Consider the following 22990-nt stretch of genomic DNA (forward strand, 5'->3'; position numbering starts at 1 on the left):
AAGTGTAAAATACCTACACAATAACTATAATTGTAATAAACAAACAATAAAACAGCGGAGAAGCCGTGGATTAAACAAAAAGGCTGTAGTTATCGGTAGGGAGACGTGAATCCCGTGGCGAAGCAAGGAAAGGAATGTGGAGACTGGAGCGACGGACGGCCTTATATAGGCAGGCAGCCAAGGCAGCCAACAACGTGGGAGGCGTTGGGATGGGGGACCTAACGCCGCCTCACACGGTGACCCAGCTGCAGGCTATGGACGTATATATGTACGTAAGTAGGATTCAGTTAGCGTTGGGAACCCGTGTACCAAATTTCTTGAAGATGGGCCCATAAGTAACAAAGACTGTTGAAAAGTTCAATAAGTACGTATGTTGGTTTCAGTTAGTGCAGGGAAGCCGCCTACCAAATTTCGAGAAGATGGGGCCATAAATAAGAAAGTTCAACATGGTGGACGTTGTTGACCGTTATGACCATTACGCGTAGAATTTCAAAATGAAACCTGCATAACTTTTGTAAGTAAGCTGTAAGGAATGAGCCTGCCAAATTTCAGCCTTCTACCTACACGGGAAGTTGGAGAATTAGTGATCAGTCAGTCAGTCAGTCAGTCAGTGAGGGCTTTGCCTTTTATTATTATATATTGTATTATATTTACTACATTTTCATGCTAAGCTTTTTTCTTTGATGTGCTTTTTGCTTTGCGCAGTGCATTGTGTCGCTGGTGTTTAAAATAGACTCTGTGATTGTCAAGTAAAATGAAGTAGCAAAAGCTTTAGTTCTGGCTCTTCAATGGTATGCTGTAAGGTCAGCATTTGTTTCAGAAGACAGAAACCAAGAATTTATAGTGTGTGACAGATAGCTTATAATAAACTTGCCTGAGGTCTGTATTTGGATGTTTATTTAATGTTCATTAAGAAGAGATGCTCAAACATTTCATTGATTCATTTAAGAAAAATATATTTGATATTTATTTATTTGGTTTTAATTTCATTATTCACTTTTATTTGTTGGTATTGGTACAAAGCTGAGTTAGCCAACTTTTGAATAGATCCAATTTTGAAAAGGAGGTTTTTTTATTAAAAAGATTTTTTATTAAGGCTGATTTCAAGATTTTACAAGCAGAGATTTTGTGGTATGTTATCAGATTTTTACCATATTTCAGTTGTTTGTGTTGGTTAAGTATAAACCCTTGGGCACACATTATTTTAATGACTTGCAGTTATGCATCAAACAGAGAATGTTTGTTTATTCCACATTAGTTCTTTCAAACTAACTAAAAACTACAAACTGTGAAGAATTTCCAAAGTCACATTGGCCCACTAGTGACATGGTGGCACGGTGATTAGCACTGATGAAACACATTTCAGTGTGTTTATATGTTTGTGTTTACTTTTCCTCTGCATATTAAAGCATTTCTCCCACATCCCAAAGACTTATGTGCTAGATTAAATGGTAACTCTAAATTATGTTATGAATATATGTGTGTGTGCGCGCGCATATGCATGAGTGTACGAAGTAGTGGTCAGGTGACCCATCCGAGAATGATTTCTGACTTGTACCTGAGACTGTCATAATAGGATCTGGACTACATCTGCAATCTAGTTCAGTGAAGTATGGATGGAGGGATGCATGTTGTCCTACTATTAACAAATCCCTGACAAAATCATAATTAAGTATATGAAAGTTATATTTGAAAAATGTTACAGATGACAGTGATGTATTGTGTTAACCATTGATAGGGGAATCAATGTGACAGTGGAAATTAACCAAATAACCTTTTGATATCTGATATTTAAATAACCTTTAATTCTTTGTAGTGTAATAGCTCTTTAAACAGAAGATTGAAAACCAAGTACTTAAAAAAAAAAAAAAGAGTCTTTTTGGTTTTTTTTGAACATTTTTGTTTTAATTATATCATGTCTTATAATTTGTCTAGCACCTCATTGTAACCTATACTATATTTTCAAAAATTTGTGGACACTGTCCATCACACCTTTATGAGCTTTTTGGATATTCCATTCTGAAACCATTATTATGGAGTTGAATCCAAATCCCTTACCCTCACTGAAGCTTTTAAAAGCCTATACTCTTCCAGGAATCCATTCCGTAAGATTGTGTATTGTGTCTGTGGGAATTTGTGCCTATTCAGCCAAAAGAGCATTTGTGAGGTCAGGTACTGATGTTGTACAAGAAGATCTGACTTGCAGTCAACATTTCAATTCATCCCAGAGGTGTTCTGTGGAGGCAACTCATGTCCCTCAACATCATACTCATCGAACTATGTCTTTATGGACCTGTTATTTGTGTTGGAGTACAGAGATAGGCCTTTTCCTATTGTCTAAAATGTCTTTGTATGCCGTGGCTTTAACAGTATCCAAAAAAACATCCCCAGACCATTATCCCTCATTCACCAAACTTTATAGTAGTGGTATGCATTATGTTGGTAAAAATTTGTCATTTGGGAGAACATTTCCTGTTTCATTTTTACTAAGGCATAGCACATCAGGAATCTGCCTTTGTTACTTGCTGCAGAAGAGAAGCATTTGTTGTACTGGTGGGTGCGGAATGGGTGTTCTGTTACCTTCTGTCACAACATGGCATATGGCAGTATAACTGTGAGAGATGGAAAAAGAAGGCAAAAGTGGTGTAGCCAAGGCTGCCTCATATCCAAACAAAATACAAAATGAAGAGCTGGATAGGAAAAAAGGTACATCCTCAGTCTACACAGGCTTCAGCCTGCTACAAGGCTTCACTTTGTGAGTTTGCATGGTCTACCACTTCATAACTGAGCTCATGTTGCTTCTGGATGCTTTGACTTAAGATACTAACACTTAAAGTTAACCAAGGCAGAATTAACAGCAGAAATGTCATGCACTGACATGTGGCAAACGTGGCATCCTTTGACAGTACCATGTTTAGTTACTGAGCTCTTCAGGACAATCTGTTCTACTGTCAGTTTTTAGAGGCTGTATGGCTATATGCTTGATTTTAAGCACCTGTTAAGAATGGGTGCAGCTGAAACATCTAAACTTGATAGTTTGGAGGGGTGTTCATACATTTTTGCCCATATAGTGACTCTGCGTCTTTTTGTTTAGTTTTATTCAAAGACTGGCACTGGTAACTTTTATGCTGCATTTTCATTTTCTAACACAGTTATTTTAATGCTTTTTACAGAAACATATGTTTACTTTGTATGATCTGTGCAACAGGTAAATTTAGCTTTTTCTCTTGATCATTTTATTTGCATTCACAATTGCACTTTTTTCACGATCAACAGATGCCTAAGTCTGTTTAAAACAGCTTGTGTAGTATGAGTCTTGAGATAATCTTATTGAGTTGTTTGATTTAGGCTGAGTAGTTTTACCATCATCAGGCTGTTATAATTTTGTTTAAATTATGAAGAGGAGGGACACACTTTATTTTAAGATTTTATTACTGCCTTAATTCTGAACTGCTATAGATATTGCTTAGTACATTTTCAGCAAGTTCTTTCATTTAGATGGTCACAATGACCACCTATTAGTCCACCTTCTGCTTTGTGTGACTGTCGGGGCCTGTAGTATTCCCACAGATGGGATATTTTACTTTTCTAATGAAAAGACTTAAACCCTTTTTACATAAACATGCAATCCATGTAATTTACAGGTCACCTCCTTTGCCCAACAGCAAAGAGATCGCGACAAAGCAAATTCCAGTAATTTAACTGAATGGTTAACTTACTTTTTGGATTTCTTATCTCACTAATCAGAGATATTTTCATGAAATGGGACTTGTAATAGTATTCACAGCCCACTGACAGAATCCCTTGTCTTTTAAAATGAAGCAATTTTGTCCTTTTGAACATGTCTCTTTACCTTTTCAGAAGTGTCATACAGTCTATTAGACACTTTGTAGATTAGTTGAATGACCTTTAGTAATTTCCCTCATCTCTTTCTGTAGTGTTTTTAACTTTTACCTTGTCAGAGGAACACAGTATATTGTGAAAGCCACTCATACCTCAGCCTTAATGCTAAGTTTTAACTCTCACTTACTTGAGAAAAATTGTAACTAAAACAGTTTTTCCAGTATTGAGTCAGTCTGTGCTCAGCTTGGCTTATGCTGACTGGAACCCAGAGCAGAGGTGCAAACTTGTCCAATGTAAGCATACAGTTATAATGATTTGAGACATTTTTCCTAAGTAATGCTCTTGTGATTCAGAGAAATATTTACTTTGCGTCCTTATCATCTCCTGCATGGTTATTGAGTATTACTGTAATATTTGCATATATCCTGTGTCAGTGGTTCTCATCCACAGTCCTGAGAACCCCATGTGAAGACAGGTTTGTATAAATTACATTTTTCTTAAAATGTGCCAAATTATTTACAGTACTGTAGATCCTGGAATACAGGCCGACCCGGTATATTAGCCGAACCCCTTCTCTACCTACTAAATTACATGTATTTGCCGATGACCGGTTTTTAAGCCGACCCCCTTCTCCAAGCAAAATTTTCTAAATTTCCTTAAATGTGTCTCTTCGGGTATATTTATAATGTTTATCTGCGAGAATTTGAGACTGCCGGCATTTTTGATATATAATATAATGTGCATAATTTACCAAAACACCAATAATTTTTCTAATGTACTAACCAAAAAGTTATAAAAAGTGCCAAGCCTACTTCGATTATGCTAGGAGCATGGCAGCACGCATGGTTGCAGCGGCTCAGGGCTCTCCTTTTCAGTGCACTTTTTTGTTGTTTTTGTACTTTTTTTTTGTGTCCTTGTTTGTGCACGATCGGTTTGGCGAACATCCGCTACACCATTCAAAACCTTATAGACATCGGTGTCCAGAGCCAGACATCTGTTTCGAGTGTTTTTCATCACACGCACAACATCCCAGACAACATAGCGAGACCAGCGAGCTCTCCGTGGATTGTTATCGGCTCTAGGAGACAACACAGACGGAGGAGGGAAAGAAAACAAAACCGGGGCCGCAGATCTGGTGTTATGCTAAAGCTAAAAAACAACCATACAAGCCCTATACAGAACTTTTTTCTGCACTGAAGGAGCTGCTTTTAATCTCATTGTAGATGTGTATAGTGATAATAAAAGGCGTTCTATTCTAGAAACAATTTCATACTGTACTCACCATTTAATTTGACATCTTTGGGCTGCAGGAAGGGAGGAGATATTTCCAAAGAATGTCCATTTTCGTTACAATTGCGATCGCTTACTTTTACCTTCTCTTCCTTCCTTAGCAATTATGTGTCTTGCTTGCATGGTCTTAATGAATTATATATATATATAGGTAAATCACTGCAATGACGGAAATTACATCCACAAACACATGTATCTGGGCTCCGACTCTCGGCAACGCTTTCGGTTGTTTGTTTACAGTCGCGCAAGCGGATACACGTGACCGCATCCGTTTCGTAACGCAAGATGTTGATCGTAAATCAAAACCAAAAATTTCATTTTAAACTTCCCGATAATTTATTATAAATTTTATTAATAAAATCAACAACTAAAACAGTTTTTTTAATAAATTCTTTATTCATTATTTACTTCCGTATTCATCGGCAAAACCAGCATTGTGCTGGAAATCTTGAATCTGAAATGATACTCGTTGTATAAACCGACCCCCAAACTCCAAGCCAAAAATCTAGGATGAAATTCTCGGCTTATATAACGGGATCTACGGTGTGTATGTTGCATGAGAATAATTTAGCATGTTTCTTTAACTTGATTTTTAAGGTTTTCCTCATCATCATCATGATTTTTATTCTGCTTTTCCAGGTGTTCTGGCTATTTAACCAATCTATATTACTAAACGAAGGTTGTATATATGCACGGATGCCAGAGGTCAGAAGCAAGCCGTGCCGAAAGCGCACGCGCACAGCGCGTTAGCTGCACGGATGCCAGATGCCAGAAGCAAGCCGTGCCGAAAGCCTACACATACAGCCCCTTAGGCTGGATTTATACTTCATGCGACGCAACGCATGCTACAGCAGACGCTCCTGCTACGCAAGCGTTGTTGTGTTTACACTTGCGCGCGTACTTTACGTAAATCTGGAGGAATCCACCAGATGACAGTGCGAGATATTATCACAGTGAGAACAGGTTCGGCTTCTCTGTGTTGTGAATTGCCTAGAACACCCATTAAATTCCGATGACACCTTACCGCAATATCTCTGACAAAGGATGTTTATTAATTAAATCCATCAATCCAGGGATGTGTCCATTCCAGCAAGCATTGGGCACGAGTGAGAAACAGTACCTGGATGAGGCCTCAGCTTATCGCAAGGTGAATACAAGCACACACATACATTAGCGTCATTTTAGCTGCACCAAATCCCCAAATCTGCATATCTTTGGAAGGAAACCGGAGCACAGTGTGGAATACAAGCAGGAAATACCAGCAACATAACTCCCTGCGAGACAGCAGTGCTACCGCCACCGTGTCACCCCCATGTGTGTAACTATTCCCCCCATGTGTGTAATTATTAACAGTATTCATTATTTAAACGAAATTATATGTAAAATGTAACATACACACTTTAATGCATTTCATCATGAAAGCGATATCAAGTATAAATCGAAGGATTCTAAATGTGCAGAGAGTTGGAATATCACATTTAATTTGTTCTGTGTGGTGATCTATTGCCGCTTGCCGCTGCTGTCAGGTCCAAGAAGCTCGTAGCGATTAAAAATTGGGATGACGTTAACGATGGTCTCCTTTAATGATAAAGTAAACTACGAGGTTAAAGTGGACATTTCGAGATTAAAGGCAAAATTTCCACTTTAATCACAAAATACATTTTTTCACCGTGTCCTTTACGGCGCTATACATTATGTTGCTGTTGTGAAGTTGCAAAAAAAAAAAAAGACGGCACAAAAGATGGTATGTGAGACTTTTAAAATGTATCATGTCATTATGACCGGGAATATGCGATGGTTGAATATAAAAGAACCACGAATGCATCTATATGTCGGCATTTTGCTTCACCACTTTGAACCATTCATCAAACAGCAAAGCACGCACATCGATCCCCGAAGGATCTCCATAGAGGCTTGCTATCATATGTAGTTAGTAAACAGAGACTCTGACGTCACGTTCCGACTTTTAGCACACTGCGCCCCCCGATTTTTTGCTGGTACTGCAACTCGTGCACGCGTTGCGTTAATTTCTGAGGACCTGCTCAGAGGATGCATGAAATGAACGCTGGGAATGTATGGCAGCCATGATGAGGGCACGTACGCGTTCTGAGCGCGAAGTATAAATCGGCCCTAAGTTCCCCAGAGTCAAACCCAGCGGCTTCCCAGAGTCAGTAGGTGGTGCCCAAACAACACAACACAACCTGTAAACAACACACCGAAAATTGTATATATGCACTGATGCCATACGCCAGAAGCAAGCCGTGCCGAAAGCACACACGCGCACAGCGCTTCAGCACCCCAGAGTCAAACCCAGCGGCTTCGAGAGTCGAACTCAGTGGCTTCCCAGAGTCAGTAGGTGGCGCCCAAACAACACAACACAACCTGTAAACTAAACTTACACAGTGCCAACAGTATTCCACTCCACAGTGCCAGCAGCTACTCCACTACACAGTTCCAGCAGTCAGTGTGCTCTAATCCACTGGTTAATTGTCATTATTAGGATATGAGTAAATGAGCAAACTATACAGAGAAAAGGCATTAGGAGAACAACAATAGAGAGTTAAGCATTTAAATTTATAGCAAAAATACAAAATATTTCTGTATGTCTTACAGTTGTAAAAATTACACTGGTATGGTTTTCTGAATGTAGAATAAAAGAAGAGAAAAAAGACCATTTAATTAAAGGCATTTTCACACTGCTCATCCATTTCTTTGTACTGAAACAGGCTGATGTAATTTTTTTGCCTAAATGTAACAAAAATCTGATGTTTTCAGGGCTGTGTGGACACACAAATCCAATCTTTTCAAGTCTAATTTGAGTCACTTTCATATGTGGTCCTAAATCGAATATATACCCGATTTGAGGCAATGCAACCTAAACAACAATGGAAGAGAGGTATATCTTTGACAACAGTCACGGTCCGCTGGCTCCTTCCTTGTACCCACAGGTGTAGGAGTGCCAGCAAAAGCTAGCCAATCAGCCTTTTTTTTTTTTTTGCTCTCTTGACCTAATCACATGCAGCAGATCTTTCAAATGTAAAAAAAATTAATTTGGGTCTAATTTTCAGACCAACTTAATAAATGCACTGCAGGCATGTCCAGACATTTTTAAAACTATTTTACCTGTATCCTTCACGGTCCCTTCTTTCTCAGAATACAAGACTTACTTTTCTTATGTGAATCTTACAATTTTATTTTCCATTTAAACATGAGTTAAATTCACCACTTGTCAGTAGTTTGACTTTATTTTCCCAGAGGAAAATTTGTTGGTAATGATAATCATCAAGTTCTTCATCACTAACTTGGGTATAGGATTAATGGAAAAGATTTAAGCACATTACATGAACAACAGCTGCTTGATTTATCATTATATAAAACACTAGTTATAATGAAAGGTTAACATCTTTGTATTGCAGCAGCAGGAATGTGCCCAATTTCATTTTTGTTTCAATCGAAGTGTAGAGTGTAGGGCATCTTTGTCTTTGAGATCAATATGGTACTGCCTCCCACTGACTGTTGTAGGTACAGTAAGCGGATCAATACCACACTATAATGGCACCCAACAAATATCATCTCTAGGTGGCCAATTGAAAGACTGTGCAGGATAGTTTGGATGCATGAAGCATATCAGGATGTCTGATTCCACTTCACTCTTGTCACAAATCACACCAATCCAACATTTTTTTTATCATCCACCCAACATAGCCTTCAGTATAACATTAGCATCTCATCCACCAGGATTATGATCGTGAGAAGGTAGGATCTCATCTGCTGCTTCTGTCGTGAATATTTGGGCAGTCAATTGACTCTCTTCACCAGACACCCAGATGACTTTGAGTTTCCCATCTTCTGTTGGGATGTAGCAGTGGTGTTCTCAAGTACCAGATACTGTTTTGGCCATGAAGAATCACATTCATTGTTCAGTTACATGAGATAGGACATTGTCATTTGATATGAAAAGAAGTTTTTGATAACTTATGATTGAAAACTCAATGATTACCATAATTGACACATGGCTCATTTGGCCTATGTTTAGGATGGAAAATAAACATGAAAGATTTGCATAAGAAAAGTAAGGTTTGTGTTTTGAGAAAAAAGGGACATTGTAGAGTAAATGAAAAATTCTGCACATTCCCACATTCCATTAGAGTGCTCTTAAAATGAAATCCAGAATGATGTTTTGGATTTGAGTGGTATGTTGTTCAAATCCTGATATAATTTGTCTGTTTATTGCCTTTTCAGAAAGCCTATATAGTTATCGAAATAAGGAAAAAAAATGAAATGTCTGTGTTGGTTACAAATATGTATTTCTGAAACCTAAGCATAGCTAAGCTAAAAAGTTGTTATATTTTGGTCAATTTCAAGGTGCTACGTTGACCATGCACGGGGTCATCTGGACAAAATGTTTTAATTTCATCACATACAGAACTGGGGAGAGTAGCCAAAAGTTGTACTCAAGTAAGAGTAGCGTTACTTCAAAATAATATTACTCAAGTAGAAGTAAAAAGTAGTCATCCAAAAAATTACTCAAGTAAGAGTAAAAAAGTATTTGGTAAAAAGACTACTCAAATACAGAGTAACTGTTTGAACATAATAAATGATTTATTTTTTAGAAATGTTGTAATAAGACAGACAAAAATATAAAATAATGTGCAAATTCTGATATTTCCAAATAATAAAATTAAAAAGTGATTAAAAATAAATAACATGTTTACAAAATGAAGATGCATAAATAACACAAAGTTCCAAATCTCAGTTTTTCACAACAAAGATTTTGAAGCCAATACATACAGAAGGTAACATGTGTGTTTGAATGGTGCAGACTACTTACAGTGTCAAGATATACTGTACACTGATAGTATAATACTGCATATTCACTTTGTGGTGTAGCGGGTCCACGGCTTCAAAAAAGAAAAGGCCAGTTTCAAATCCATAAAGCCGTGTCACTCTCCATGCTTATTCAGTCATGGTCCTGTCTATGAACACAGGTGGATTAAGACATAACTTCCCAGTCATCCTGTTTATCAGAGGCTGCATTAGTGAAGAGGTTACTATAGCAGCTGAAGTATGCTGCTTTCAGTATTCCACTATTTTAATCTAATAACCATTTTTACTTTGAGTCTGGTTCGCTAAGAAGGTATCTGACAATCTTTAACAACTGTTGTATGTATCAAAATAATTATATTGGAGAGTTAACTACACATTCCCAGTACTGTTTTGCAAAACCAAGTATGTCCTCTAAGTAGCTAAACTTGTTTTCCCTTTTGTAATTCCCGTTTAAACAGCATAACGCCAACATTATTGCAGTTTTTTTTCAAAGTTATGCTTTGATTGTTGCAATTCAATAAGTAGACCTTTCCAAGAGCAATCTCAACTCCAAATGCTCCCAGCATTACAAACCACCAGATCCCTAAAACCCATTCTAACAGTTGGAAACCGTGTTTGGATCACTAGATGACTTATTGCCTATAGGTTCATTGCTCCTCTTTTTATATATACAAGTTTTCACTCAAAATTATTTTAAAAAAGCATTTTTAAATTTAAACCAATTTTGTGATTTTTCCTAATTGCTCTAACCTTTGACTAGTCCAGATGAAATATATTAAGAAAACACACTTGACCTTTTTGGTCTCACTTTTGCCTGAAGTCACATTGTGCAGTGATAAAAAAAATAAGTTTAGCAACCAGAAAAGAACAGGAATAAATGCCACTGTCCTTCATTCTCGAACAATAGAGTTTTCAATGCTTATGTCTGAGCCTGAAAAAAATAATAATTATATACACTGTTGTAATAGCATGGAAGGCCATCTCAATAATATAACAGGTAATTGTTCATTTATTATTCTGCATATACAGTAATCCCTCGCTATATCGCGCTTTGACTTTCACGGTTTTGCTCTATCGCGGATTTTATATGAAAGCATAAATAAATATATAACACGGATTTTTCGCTGCTTCGCGGGTTCTGTGGACAATGTGTCTTTTTTACTTCCTGTACATGCTTCCTCAGTTGGTTTGCCCAGTTGATTTCATACAAGGGACGCTATTGGTGGATGACTGAGAAGCTAACCAATCAGAGCACGCAGTTAAGTTCCTGCATGCTGAATACAGTGTTAACCAGGAAGTCTCGCCTCGCTCATTCAGCATCAACGTGTTTTGCTGTGTAAAGAGTTGTGCTCTTTTGTGTTTATCTTTGTGCATAGTCAAGCCCTTCATTATGGCTCCAAAACGATCTGCTACTGCTTCAGGGGCCGTGCCCAGCGCCAATGAAAGATGTTAGCGACTGCGAAAGGTAAACGTTTTGGATTTGTTGAAGGAAGGGAAAAGCTACACCGCTGTAGGACGCCATTACGGCATCAATGAGGCTACGATTTATTTTATTTAAAAAGGAGGAAAAGAATCTAAGATCTACGGCCGCAGTGTCCTTTAACCAGGGTGCAAAACGAGTTGTAAGTGGATGTAATAATAAGGCAGTAGTCTGGATGGAATCTGCTTTAGGGATTTGGATTGAAGAAGAACAACGGCGGTGCTACACAATCACCTGAAGTGGCTCCTTTAAGGGCTGTAACGCTCTCCGTTGTTGTGCAGTAAAACTAAACTCATTGTTATCGGACAAGTCATTGTGTCATTGTTGGTGAGTAGCCATAATTAATTTTCTACTTACAGTACTTAGTACATGTACGTATGTTTAGTGTCACTGTACACACATTTACTGTATACTATTTTTGTTGCATTGTACGTATTTATTGCTGGTGGCATGTCTATCGTGATATGTGATATTGGAGACACTCAATATCTTTAAAATAATATTTAGGTTTTACTGTATATAACCAGTGTGTTTATATACATAATTTCAATGAATCTTACCTAATATCTAAGAGAATACAAAGGGATTATGCTGTATAACTCTGCGGGAAATATTTATAAACAGTGTGGGAGAGTTTATAAGGGCTTAAAATATATAAAAATGGTTTCTACTTCGCGGATTTTCATCTATCGCGGGGGGGTCTGGAACGCAACCGCCGCGATCGAGGAGGGATTACTGTACACATTTCATGTACTGTATACATTTTCTGCTGGTATTATTCCAGGTGTTTGTGAGTCCAAATAAAACCAATACATTATTGGTTATAGCATTATAGTGCTTTTATTTAATGAGTACCTTGATAGTTCTTTAATTTTAGATTGAAAATAGAATTGACTGTTGTCCTTTTAAAGATATAGCATGTGAAAGAGTTTTTGTAAAATTATGATAGCACTACCTTAATAGATCATAGATAGTCATAGTAGTCATATTTTCTGGTTCAGTGCCCATAACTGTATTGAATGCTTCAACACAATTTTAAGTTTAGATTTTTTTTTTTTTTTAAAGTGTACAACATTGGAAGTGATTATCTGGAGTCCTTTTGGAATTCAAGCCCGTACTTATTCCATGTGGTTGTTGTTCACATTTGCATTCCAAAATATTTGGTGCCAGGTACTTAAATCACATTTAATAGCTTGCAGGGCAAATAAAAAATATGCAACTTTTTAGCCTACTCAAATATCCTGACTGCTGATTTGGTTTAAACACTATATAAAATATGGATTTATTTGTTTTATAATACATTATTCAGCCTGTTGTCAGTATTTTAAGATCTCTGGGTAGTTGCAGCAACTGCAATCTAGTTACTTTGAATCAAATATAAGAAACTGGCAAATTCCATTGCATGCTTGTATATCTTTAATAAAATGTTCTGTAACATCTAAAAGACCACTCCTCCCTGGCAAATTGTATCTTTTATAGCCTTTAAGAGGCCTTTTGTGTGTGTTACAGATAATTGGATAAAGGAGGTCAATTATTGCATCGATCTTGCAGGCATTCCATTTCATTTTAGACCAGCCTGTGCATTATACTTTAAACTTTAGCAACTATATACATTGTAGACAACTCTCAGAGATGTTTATAATGCTTAACAAATTATCATTGGCAAAACAGAATATATTTTCAAACAGTTTAACTTTGTCTCACACCTAGATATCTTTCTTAACTAAAATACAGTATCAGCAATGTTCTTTTTTATTCTGTTTTCTTCTTTTTATCATTCCTTCTTACCTGATACTTTTTTTGTACTGTACCAATGAAATGTATTCATTGAATCACATTGAATTTAATTTGGCTTTTTTGCCACTTATCAACAGAAAAAAAACTCTTTTAATGTCAAAGAGATATCTGCAAAATGGTCTAAATTAATTAGAATTACAAATATTTAACAAATATATAACGTGCCACACCCATATCATGACTGGGGCAAACGGTTGTAGAGGTCACCGAGTAACAAAATATTATAATATTAATAATATATTATAATATTATAATATTATATTATATATATATTTTTTTTGATCACATTAATCAATATAGGTGAATCTTACAATATTTTTGATGCTGGACTCAGACTTGTTATCAGACTTATTCAGTCACAGGAGGACTTTAAGAGATACATGATTAAAGTTTAAAATAAACACATTTAAACTGTTTATACAGTTTACATACATGTTTCTGCACTACTTAATGGTCCAGCAGTATTCATCAAGCAAAATAGGACTCCATTTGCCTTTGTTTTCTAGTTTAGAAATGTCCTGAAGAAGCCATTTGCCATGCTTGATGCTGATCATTCTGAGATTTTCAGTGAAAAGTGCGGGGAAAGTATAGAATTTTCACAAAGTGCAATAAAATCATTTCAGTCCTAAGGTCATGCCTGGAAATGCTTTTGTGTTTGCACAAGAGAATTTCAGCATACAAGTGCAGGAATAGCATTTGCAATTTAAAAAAAAAAAAGGCAGAACACAAAACACAGGATTATATTACTTGCTTTTACAGGAAAATATCGTTACTGTTTAAAGGAGGTGTAATCATTTAACTTGTATTGTCATGCATTTGTAAGAGAAGATGAAAAGATATTTAATCCTACATAGCCACGATAAATTAACAGAGGCTTCACATTTATTCTCTGATTGTAATGAGCACTTCTACAGATGTCCATCTGTCCAAGCATCTTTCCATTTTCTATCTGGTATATATAGTTAAGGGTTGCTCTGGAATGTGACTCACATGAATCCACAGTTACGCATATAGGGCTGTGGGATATCAGAAGACTGGCAATGCAAACTACAATTATAGCAAATACAAATCTAGGCAATTAAAAAATGGCTATTTTGCTTATATGCAATGGCGATGACATGAGTTTTTCTCCATTTGTAAAAGCCAAAATAAAATGAATTCAGTGTTTCAATGCCTTGAAGGACAAGGAACATCTCCCTCTTAATATGGCATGTACCGAACCCCTTATCAAGCGGGGTCATTTTTGCTAAATCGCCTGTAATTTGACCTCTCCAAATTAGAATCATTGCTGTTATTGAACTATCTGGAGTATAAACACATGTTTGGTCTCTTTGTAAAGGTAACATTCTCTAGTTTCACCCTTAGTAGTCAGAATCACTGTAGGTGTGACTGATCAAAAGTTATGCACATTAGAACTCACAGAAAAAATGAATTTTTTTGTTCTCACCTAAGTTTCTTTGTGAAAATAAAGGAAAATAAAGCTGCAGTAGGTAGGTGGGGACAGAAACACACTATGTACCAACAGAATAACTTGTTGACTACTCACATTTCAAATTTGAAAAGAATACCTGTAAAAATGACATTTTTACACCAGTTTTTATGTGGGCATGTCCAGGTGCTTTTTAGAGGGACCTATAGTTTATCCATTATCCACATTTTGGAACGTATGGAAAAAGTGTAATAACTTTTGAATGCTTCAACCCACATATATCAATGAGGGCTCTACTGAAAGCTTACACCTAAAGGAATCTATATCTACACACAGTGTCACTCTATTAGTTATGGAAATTCATATTCCATAATAAAAACAATAAAAAATACACATTTCAATATAAAAATAGCCAAAACAAGTCTTATGGGCTAAATAAATATATAAATATATATATATATATATATATTATTTTTTACTTTTTTAATAAAATGCACACAAACTATATACATTTTGTAACAAACTGTTACAATACAGCTCAGCCTCTTTCCACGTGCCACTGATTGTAGCAATCGTTCACAGGCAGAAAGCACAAGGGCGTGTCACATGGTCCGATTGATCACTTTCACGCCGCGTACATGTATCTATTATTTAATCGAGAGTGTATTTATGTTTATCTGTACTATTTTAATATTTAAAATGCGAAAAAAACTAGGTGAAATCACAATAAACAACCACGCACCAAGTCTGCAGACTGGCACAAATGCCAGCTTCGCGCAGCTCGATCGGTTTTTTTTACAAGTTGGTATGGCAAGTTACATATCGAAATGCTCAGCTGCTCATTGGCTGTAAGTTTGGAGTGACACTCACAGCGTCCAATCAAACTGGTAGATTCTACCAGGGTTTAGAGTTGTGCGTCATCGTTCAGCTGTCTGTGACATTCGTTGGCTATACAAGGTGCCAGTCACCCCCCAGACCCATCGTAATTGGCCAACTTAGGTGTCAATCAGAAGCTAACACTTCCGTGTAACATGCTTTAGCATGGTTATTGCCGACAGAAACAAATTACGTCTAATATGATCAATAGAAATGAAAAAAAATGTCGGAGCTAGTCTCGAGTTAAAAAACGTTTTCTGGAGTTTTTGTCCCTTTGAGGATCTATCGTGTGTTTTGGACCTAATCGTTTTACTGGATTATATTCCCTGGAGCCTTACAGACAGAATGAGATCAATATTGCTCGGAAATATTGATGTTTGACTTGCAGAGAGCCTTCAAAGGTAGGAAAAGTCAGCTCTTAAAAAGTATTTACTTCTCTGTAAAAAAGGATTTAGTGTCAGTGCTGTGGTTGTTGTGTGTCAAAATGGTTTATATCATCGGAAAGACGAGACTCTGAATTTTCATTTGATGTGTAGTGTGTCGAGGTGCATGACAGAGGGGCATGCACACATGGCTGTGATATGATTGTGACGTCGTAAAATCGTCGTTATGTACCGGGACCGCTACGTGTGTATGTTAAGGGGTTTTAACAGAGAGCAAAACAGCATACTTAATTGTTAAATATGAATCTGCAAACACTGAATATGTGTCATATTGTTTACATAAGTAAAATCACACAAGTTATATAGCTGAATGGTACATTTAAGAATATTAATCCTGTCTCACAGTTATAAATTTATTCAGTATAGGTAATGACTGTAATTTTCTAATTCTGGATTTTGCACAGCAAGGTTATTATAGTTAACGAAAACTAAAATCAAAACTGAAACTATTATTTAAAAAAAATATTTTTGTAAACTGAAATAAAATAACAAAACTGAAATGAAAAACTATAACTATATAAAACTTTTAAATTAGCTGGAAAGACTAACTGAAATAAAATTATACTTTACTAAAAATAATTTTAGTTTGCGTTTTTGAATGAATGTTTTTGCTGTTGTTTTTAACTCTTGTAACTTTTAACTCTAAAACTGAAAGTAATCCACCACCAGTCTGCACATATTCATCCAGTGAATGGCGGCTGGTAAAGGAGGCTAGGTGTTCGCACAGCATTTGCGGTGACAGAGCAAGCTGAATATGCATGTAAAGCATGTGGGATAGAAAGCTATTTACGTGCCGCCTTTCTTTGCACTTGTTGCATATCAAGATGTAATTCAAACGTCTGAAATCGGAATGTGCTGCTCAACAAAACCTTTACCATATGGACATAAAAATCACTAGTGGGTAACGTTTCAGTTTATTTCTCAGGTGCCTACTTTTTGTTGACAGCAATTCACCTGCCACTTCATACATGAAGTAAGGGAAAGTATAGTAATCATGAAAAAAATTCGACCATGAGATTTTGATGAATCTTGACGTTTTAGACCTGCCCGAGTACGAAAATACCGTTATGTATGTGTGTGTGTGTGTGTGTGTGTGAATAAACACAATAACTCAAAAACACAACTAGATAGATGGATGAAATTTGGCATGTGGTCGTCACACAAAATTGTATATCTGTATTAAGTATTAAAGTACCGGAAGTGGCACTTTACCTGAATACATACTCAATTTTATTTTTTCTTCATGCAGCTGCAGAGTCCGATTTATTCAACTTTACTTATATAATAATTGTTCAATATATTTGATTTGTTGTTGATGGTTCTCTAATGTACATAATATAATCATTGTCTTGTGGTTTATTCAACAAATATATATCCCCATATCTAAGTACATGAAAAAGTCTAGGGGAGACCTTAAAATTCATCTAAATGTTATTACAAATTAGTCCATTTTGGGCAATAAAAGCAAAAAAGTGCCAACAGTCAACACAGATTTATTCAGCACAAATGGCATAGAAAATATTAAAAAAATTATAAAATTGTTCACATTTAGTACCTGGTTTTGATTATGCTTGTTACTACAGAAATTACAAACTGTTTCTGCTAAGTGATTACTGAAAGACTATGTGTGTACATGTGTAACAGACCTGCCTGCATTGTACTTTTCAAGAGTGGATCTACCTTTATGAGACTAGGTTATTGAAAGTTTTTTGTTCCCTTGAGGTTGCTGTAGTTAGGAAGAGATACTCTGGGTTTGGTTTTTGATTAATCCCACATAAAAGAGATTCACAGGTAGTGGTGTCTTTGGACTAACTTTAAATAAACTCAGAATATTCTCCACGCCATTTGAGTAAATCCAAAGAAGCTTGGTTATACATGTATAAGTTAGGAATAAAGTCAATATTTTTATCTTGTTGTTTAATAATTTGCTTTTTGTTACTTTTCAGGTCATTTAAGTCATTGTTGTCTAACAAGTGCACAATTGGATACAGTCATGGCCGAAACTATCAGCACCCCTGGAATTTTCCCAGAAAATGCACCATTTGTCCCAGAAAATTGTTGCAATTACAAATGTTTTTTTATACACGTTTATTTCCTTTATATGCATTGGAACAACACAAAAAAACAGAGAAAAAAAGCCAAATCTGACATCATGTCACACAGAACTCCAAAAATGGGCCGGACAAAATTATTGGCACCTTTACAAAATTGTCGGTTAATCGTTTTATTTCAAGCATATGATGCTCATTTGAACTCACCTGTGGCAAGAAACAGGTGCTGGCAATGTAGCAATCACACCTGAAGCCAGTTAAAAAGGAGAAAGGTTTACTCAACCTTTTCTGTTGTGTGTCTGAGTGTGCCACACTAAGCATGGAGAACAGAAAGCATAGAATTGTCTGAGGACTTGAGAAAATAAATTGTGGAAAAATATCAACAATCTCAAGGCTATAAGTCCATCTCCAGAGATCTTCATATTCCTTTGTCCACTGTGCGCAACATAATCAAGAAGTTCACAACACATGGCTCTGTAGCTAATCTCTCTGGACATGGAGGGAAGAGAAAAATTGATATAAGACTGCAACAAAGGATAGTCCGAATGGTGGATAAACAGCCCCAATCAACTTCAAAACATATTCAAGCTGTTCTACAGACTCAGGGTGCAACAGTGTCAGCTCGAACTATCCTTCAACATCTGAACGAAATGAAATGCTATGGCAGGAGAGCCAGGAGGACCACACTGCTGACACAAACATAAAAAAGCCAGACTGGAGTTTGCCAAAATGTACTTGAGGAAGCCAAAATCCGTCTGGGCAAACGTCTTATGGACAGATGAGACCAAAGTAGAGCTTTTGGACAGATGAGACCAAGGTAGAGCTTTTTGGTAAAGCTCATCATTCCACTGTTTACAAAAAACGGAATGAGGCCTACAAAGAAAAGAACACAGTACCTACAGTCAAACATGGTGGAGTTTCTAAGATGTTTTGGGGATGTTTTACTGCCTCTGGCACTGGATGCCTTGACTATGTGCAAGGCATCATGAAATCTGAAGACTACCAAAAGATATTGGGGCCCAGTGTCAGAAAGTGGGTCTGCGTCAGAGGTCATGGGTGTTCCAATGATCCCAAACATACCTCTAAAAGCACCCAGAATTGATTGAAGACAAAGCGCTGGAGGGTTCTGAAGTGGCCAGCAATGAGTCTGGATCTAAATCCGATTTAACACTTATGGAGAGATCTCAAAATTGCTGTTGGGAGAAGGCGCCCTTCAAATTTGAGAGACCTTGAGCAGTTTGCAAAAGAAGAATGGTCGGAAATTCGATTTGAGAGGTGTCGCAAGTTTCTTAATGGTTATAGGAAGCGCTTGATTTCAGTTATTTTTTCCAAAGGGCGTGCAACCAAATATTAAGTTGAGGGTGCCAATAATTTTGTCCAGCCCGGTTTTTGAGTTTTGTGTGAAATGATGTCAGATTTGTTTTTTTTCTCTGTTTTTTTGTGTTGTTCCAATGCACATAAAGAAAATAAACATGTGTGTACCAAAACATTTGTAGTTTCAACAATTTTCTGGGAAAATTCCAGGGGAGCCGATAATTTCGGCCATGACTGTACATAAAGAAGTTGCTGCCCTTTAGCATTCAATTTCATTTGCATCTGAGTCCACATTTGTGTTTTTTTGGAAGGTTTACCTGAATTCCTGAGTATTATACTGCATTTATGTGTAAAACCATGCTGACTGCCCCACTTCATCCAGTACAGAGTCACTGGATTGTGATCTTGTCCTGGCAGTGGTGGGGCAAGGCAGGACCAGCCTTGGGTGTCTGCCTATCATTAATATTAATGTTTATAACATCCTAACATTTTTATTGTATGTTGACATTTTTCTTTACTATGCAAAATAAGATTATACCCCAAAAAATTGTTAATACTGTAATTACAGTAATATTAGGGTTTTGCTTATTAAGCTCATTCTTTATTTTTTTGCATGCAGAACAATTCATATGGTCTTTCTTTGAATATTTTGTTGTGTCAGATGTCTACCCGAATTACTGTTGTTTAATAATGTATTGTATTGTTTTCTTTTCTTTGCAGTGGGAGCTTGTATGGTTCCTAATTCTCTGCTCAACATTCTCTCTGTTATTTCTATGGCTTTATTTTTGGGTGGAAGTGCAAAATGACTATGATGACTTTAACTGGTGAGTACAAAGAAGGAGAATGGTAAACTGCATAGTCCCAAATGCTTTTTTATTTTTCTCATTCGTGAGATTTTCTAGTGTTTTCATTTATTTTTATTTATGCAAAATTAAAATACTGCTATTAATAAATTTAAAGCAGGGTTGCATTTCTACCTTCTAAGTCTTTCTGATAATTCAGTTCACCCTTGTCTGTATTTTTTAATATGAAAGATAAGATGACTTTTATTTATTTAATGGTGATCTTTAGAAATATTAAGCATGATCTCACAGTAAAAATGTCCCTTTAGTGCTACTGCCAGTATCCTTAAATAATCCAGAAAAAGAAAAATTAATGAGTTAGCATTTAGTTATTATTTAGTACCAAGATTGAAAAAAGGTAAAGAATATTCCCATGCTAAAAATAGAGAAAAGAAGACAAGAGACTTAATGTGTTGCCTGTGCTTCCTTTATCAGTTTTGCTACTGAAAAGGAACAAAGTTTATGTGTATGACAGACGGAAAAAAGCTTGGCATATTAAAGGAGTGAAAGACCAGACAGGGTGTGGTGCAAAGAGCAGCTAATAGAAAAGATAAATAAAACATTCAGAAGTTAGTCTGTCATTTACTGCTAGAGAAATGCCTAAATCAGGCCAAAGAATGAGCTTTGCTGCTTCTGGTCTTCTTTGAATAGTGTCCCTGAAGCCCCATCAAAGACAACAAAGAGATCAATGTGGCTATGATAAAGGGATGTGAAATGTTCTACAGCAGGCTCTGTACGTCTTTAATCTTAATGATTCAAACTTACTACCTCAAATAATCTCGAAGCTGTCTCTCTGCTTTACCTAAGTAGATGGCTAGGCACTTTTTTCACGAAATGCAGTAAATTAGATTTTACTAAAGGAGCCAGGTATGATCATATCCTTGATGACATACTTGCAACAGATATTGCACCTTCTATTACAACAAACTGGTTAAATCCATTTTAGTTGAACTGAGAAAGTATACTAGAAATTTGGAGCAGGACTGGATCAGACTGAAGTATTCACTCTCACAGTGCTGGTGTCTTCTGAAAAATGTACCATAAAGCAAATTCTGAAGAACATGTGATTAGAGTAAATATGAACGTAGTGGATACCTAGGTTTTTTAGCTTTAGTATGAAATGCAGATCATGTTTGAACAGTGTTCAGTCATACTGTAAAGGATGAAGCCATACTGTAAGGGATGAAGGACAGAGGGTATAGTGCCTTGTTTTTTTTTTTCTAAATACAGCAGCATGAGTTAATTGGTTGAAAAACAGGTTGTAATGGGAACATGAAAATTTGAAGTCCAGGTGCAGTTGCAAAATGTTTTTTGCTTTGATCAGTGTCATCTCTGTGTTGATATTATCACTGATGAAATAATAGATAAGTTAGGTTAGGTTTATGTCAGTCTGGGTGAGTGTAGTCTTTTTTTGTGATCATGTTTTTATTTATTCAAGGAATTAACATACTTATAAAAAGGTCGATTGAAAAACGGAAAAACTCTTTACCCCAAATGGCACCCAGTACCCTCTCACAAAGCCAAGCCCTATAACCCCACCCTCCAGAGCCTAGCAGCAGGCTTTAAAATAAACAAAATGCATAGATAAAAAGGAGGAAAATAAATAGGTAATAAAGGCATCAAGTACACTGCCCAATGTATCTAAATATACTGTAACTGTAATATCACTAAGCATAAAATAGTGAAAGTTTTAATTTTTGAAACTGTGGGACATACTGAGGCTTTGTGAGATCTCCTCAAGGTTGCTGGATATCATGGCAGGGCTGTACACTGGCACTGTATGTGCTGTGCAGAGTGGTGGCAGAACCTCTGCGTTTTTCCCAGTTGATTCTGAGGTTCATCAGGGTGTTTCATTGATCCTGCTCTGTTCAACGCTTCCATGGACTGGATGTTGGACAAGGTGGGGTCCAGTGGCTGTGGGGCTTCTGTTGCTGAAGAAATATTTACCGATATCGACTTTGCTGACGATGCTGTGATCTTCACGGAGTCAAAGGAGGCTCTGATCGGGGCTGTCAAGGGACTGAGCAAGGAGTCTGAGTGCCTGGGCTTGAGAGTGTCCTGAATAAAATACAAGATCCAGGCCTTTAGTTGACCTCTTAGGCACAGCTACCAGCAGTGTGTCTGTCTGCGGATGGAGTGTCAACCTTGTCGAGAGGTTTTCTTACCTTGGCAGTGACATTCATATCTCTGGTGACTCTTCTTATGAAGTTAGTAGACGGATTGTGAATGCTTGAGGGCAACAACGTCCCTGGAAAGGGGTATATGGCACTCCCGATATCTATGCCAAGTCTTTAAAGTCCTGGTGCTTCCTGTCTTGCTATATGGTTTCGAGACATGGACACTATCCAGTGACCTGAGACCAAGACTGCACTCCTTTGGTACTGTTCCTATTCAGAGAAACCTTGGGTACCACTCGTTTGACTTTGTGTTGAATGAGCAGTTGCTCACGGAATCCCGAACGAGGCACATTACCTGCACTGTGAGGGAGCATCAGTTACTGCACTACGGCCATGTGCCACGATTCCCTGAGGGTGATCGAGCTCATTGTTGAGGAATCGAGTGGCTGGACCAGGCCAAGGGGATGCTCACATAACACCTGCCTGCGGCAGGTAGATGGTCATTTCCAGAGGGTGTGACTGGACTGTGTGTCTGCCTGGGGGGTTGCCAACCAGGATCCCATTTTGTCGTGTAATGGGTGCAGCAACGCACTGTACCAGTGCATGCTCCCCAACCTGACCTGTAGACTAGACTTCTCAATGGATTCAAAAGATGCTCCATTAACTTGAGAAATAGAGAAT

At 37.1% G+C, this 22990-nt stretch overlaps 1 protein-coding gene across 2 annotated transcripts in view; it reads left to right on the top strand.

The window, feature by feature from the left end:
- Positions 1–22990, top strand: part of LOC120523325 (glycerophosphodiester phosphodiesterase domain-containing protein 5-like) — a 400551-nt gene that overhangs the window by 265102 nt on the left and 112459 nt on the right. For both annotated transcript variants that reach the window (XM_039744540.1, XM_039744541.1), the window contains exon 3: positions 20071–20174. In XM_039744540.1, the coding sequence (XP_039600474.1) occupies positions 20071–20174 (104 nt within the window). The remainder of the gene's footprint in view (positions 1–20070; positions 20175–22990) is intronic.

Source organism: Polypterus senegalus, chromosome 2, assembly GCF_016835505.1.
Source record: "Polypterus senegalus isolate Bchr_013 chromosome 2, ASM1683550v1, whole genome shotgun sequence".
NCBI lineage: Eukaryota > Metazoa > Chordata > Cladistia > Polypteriformes > Polypteridae > Polypterus > Polypterus senegalus.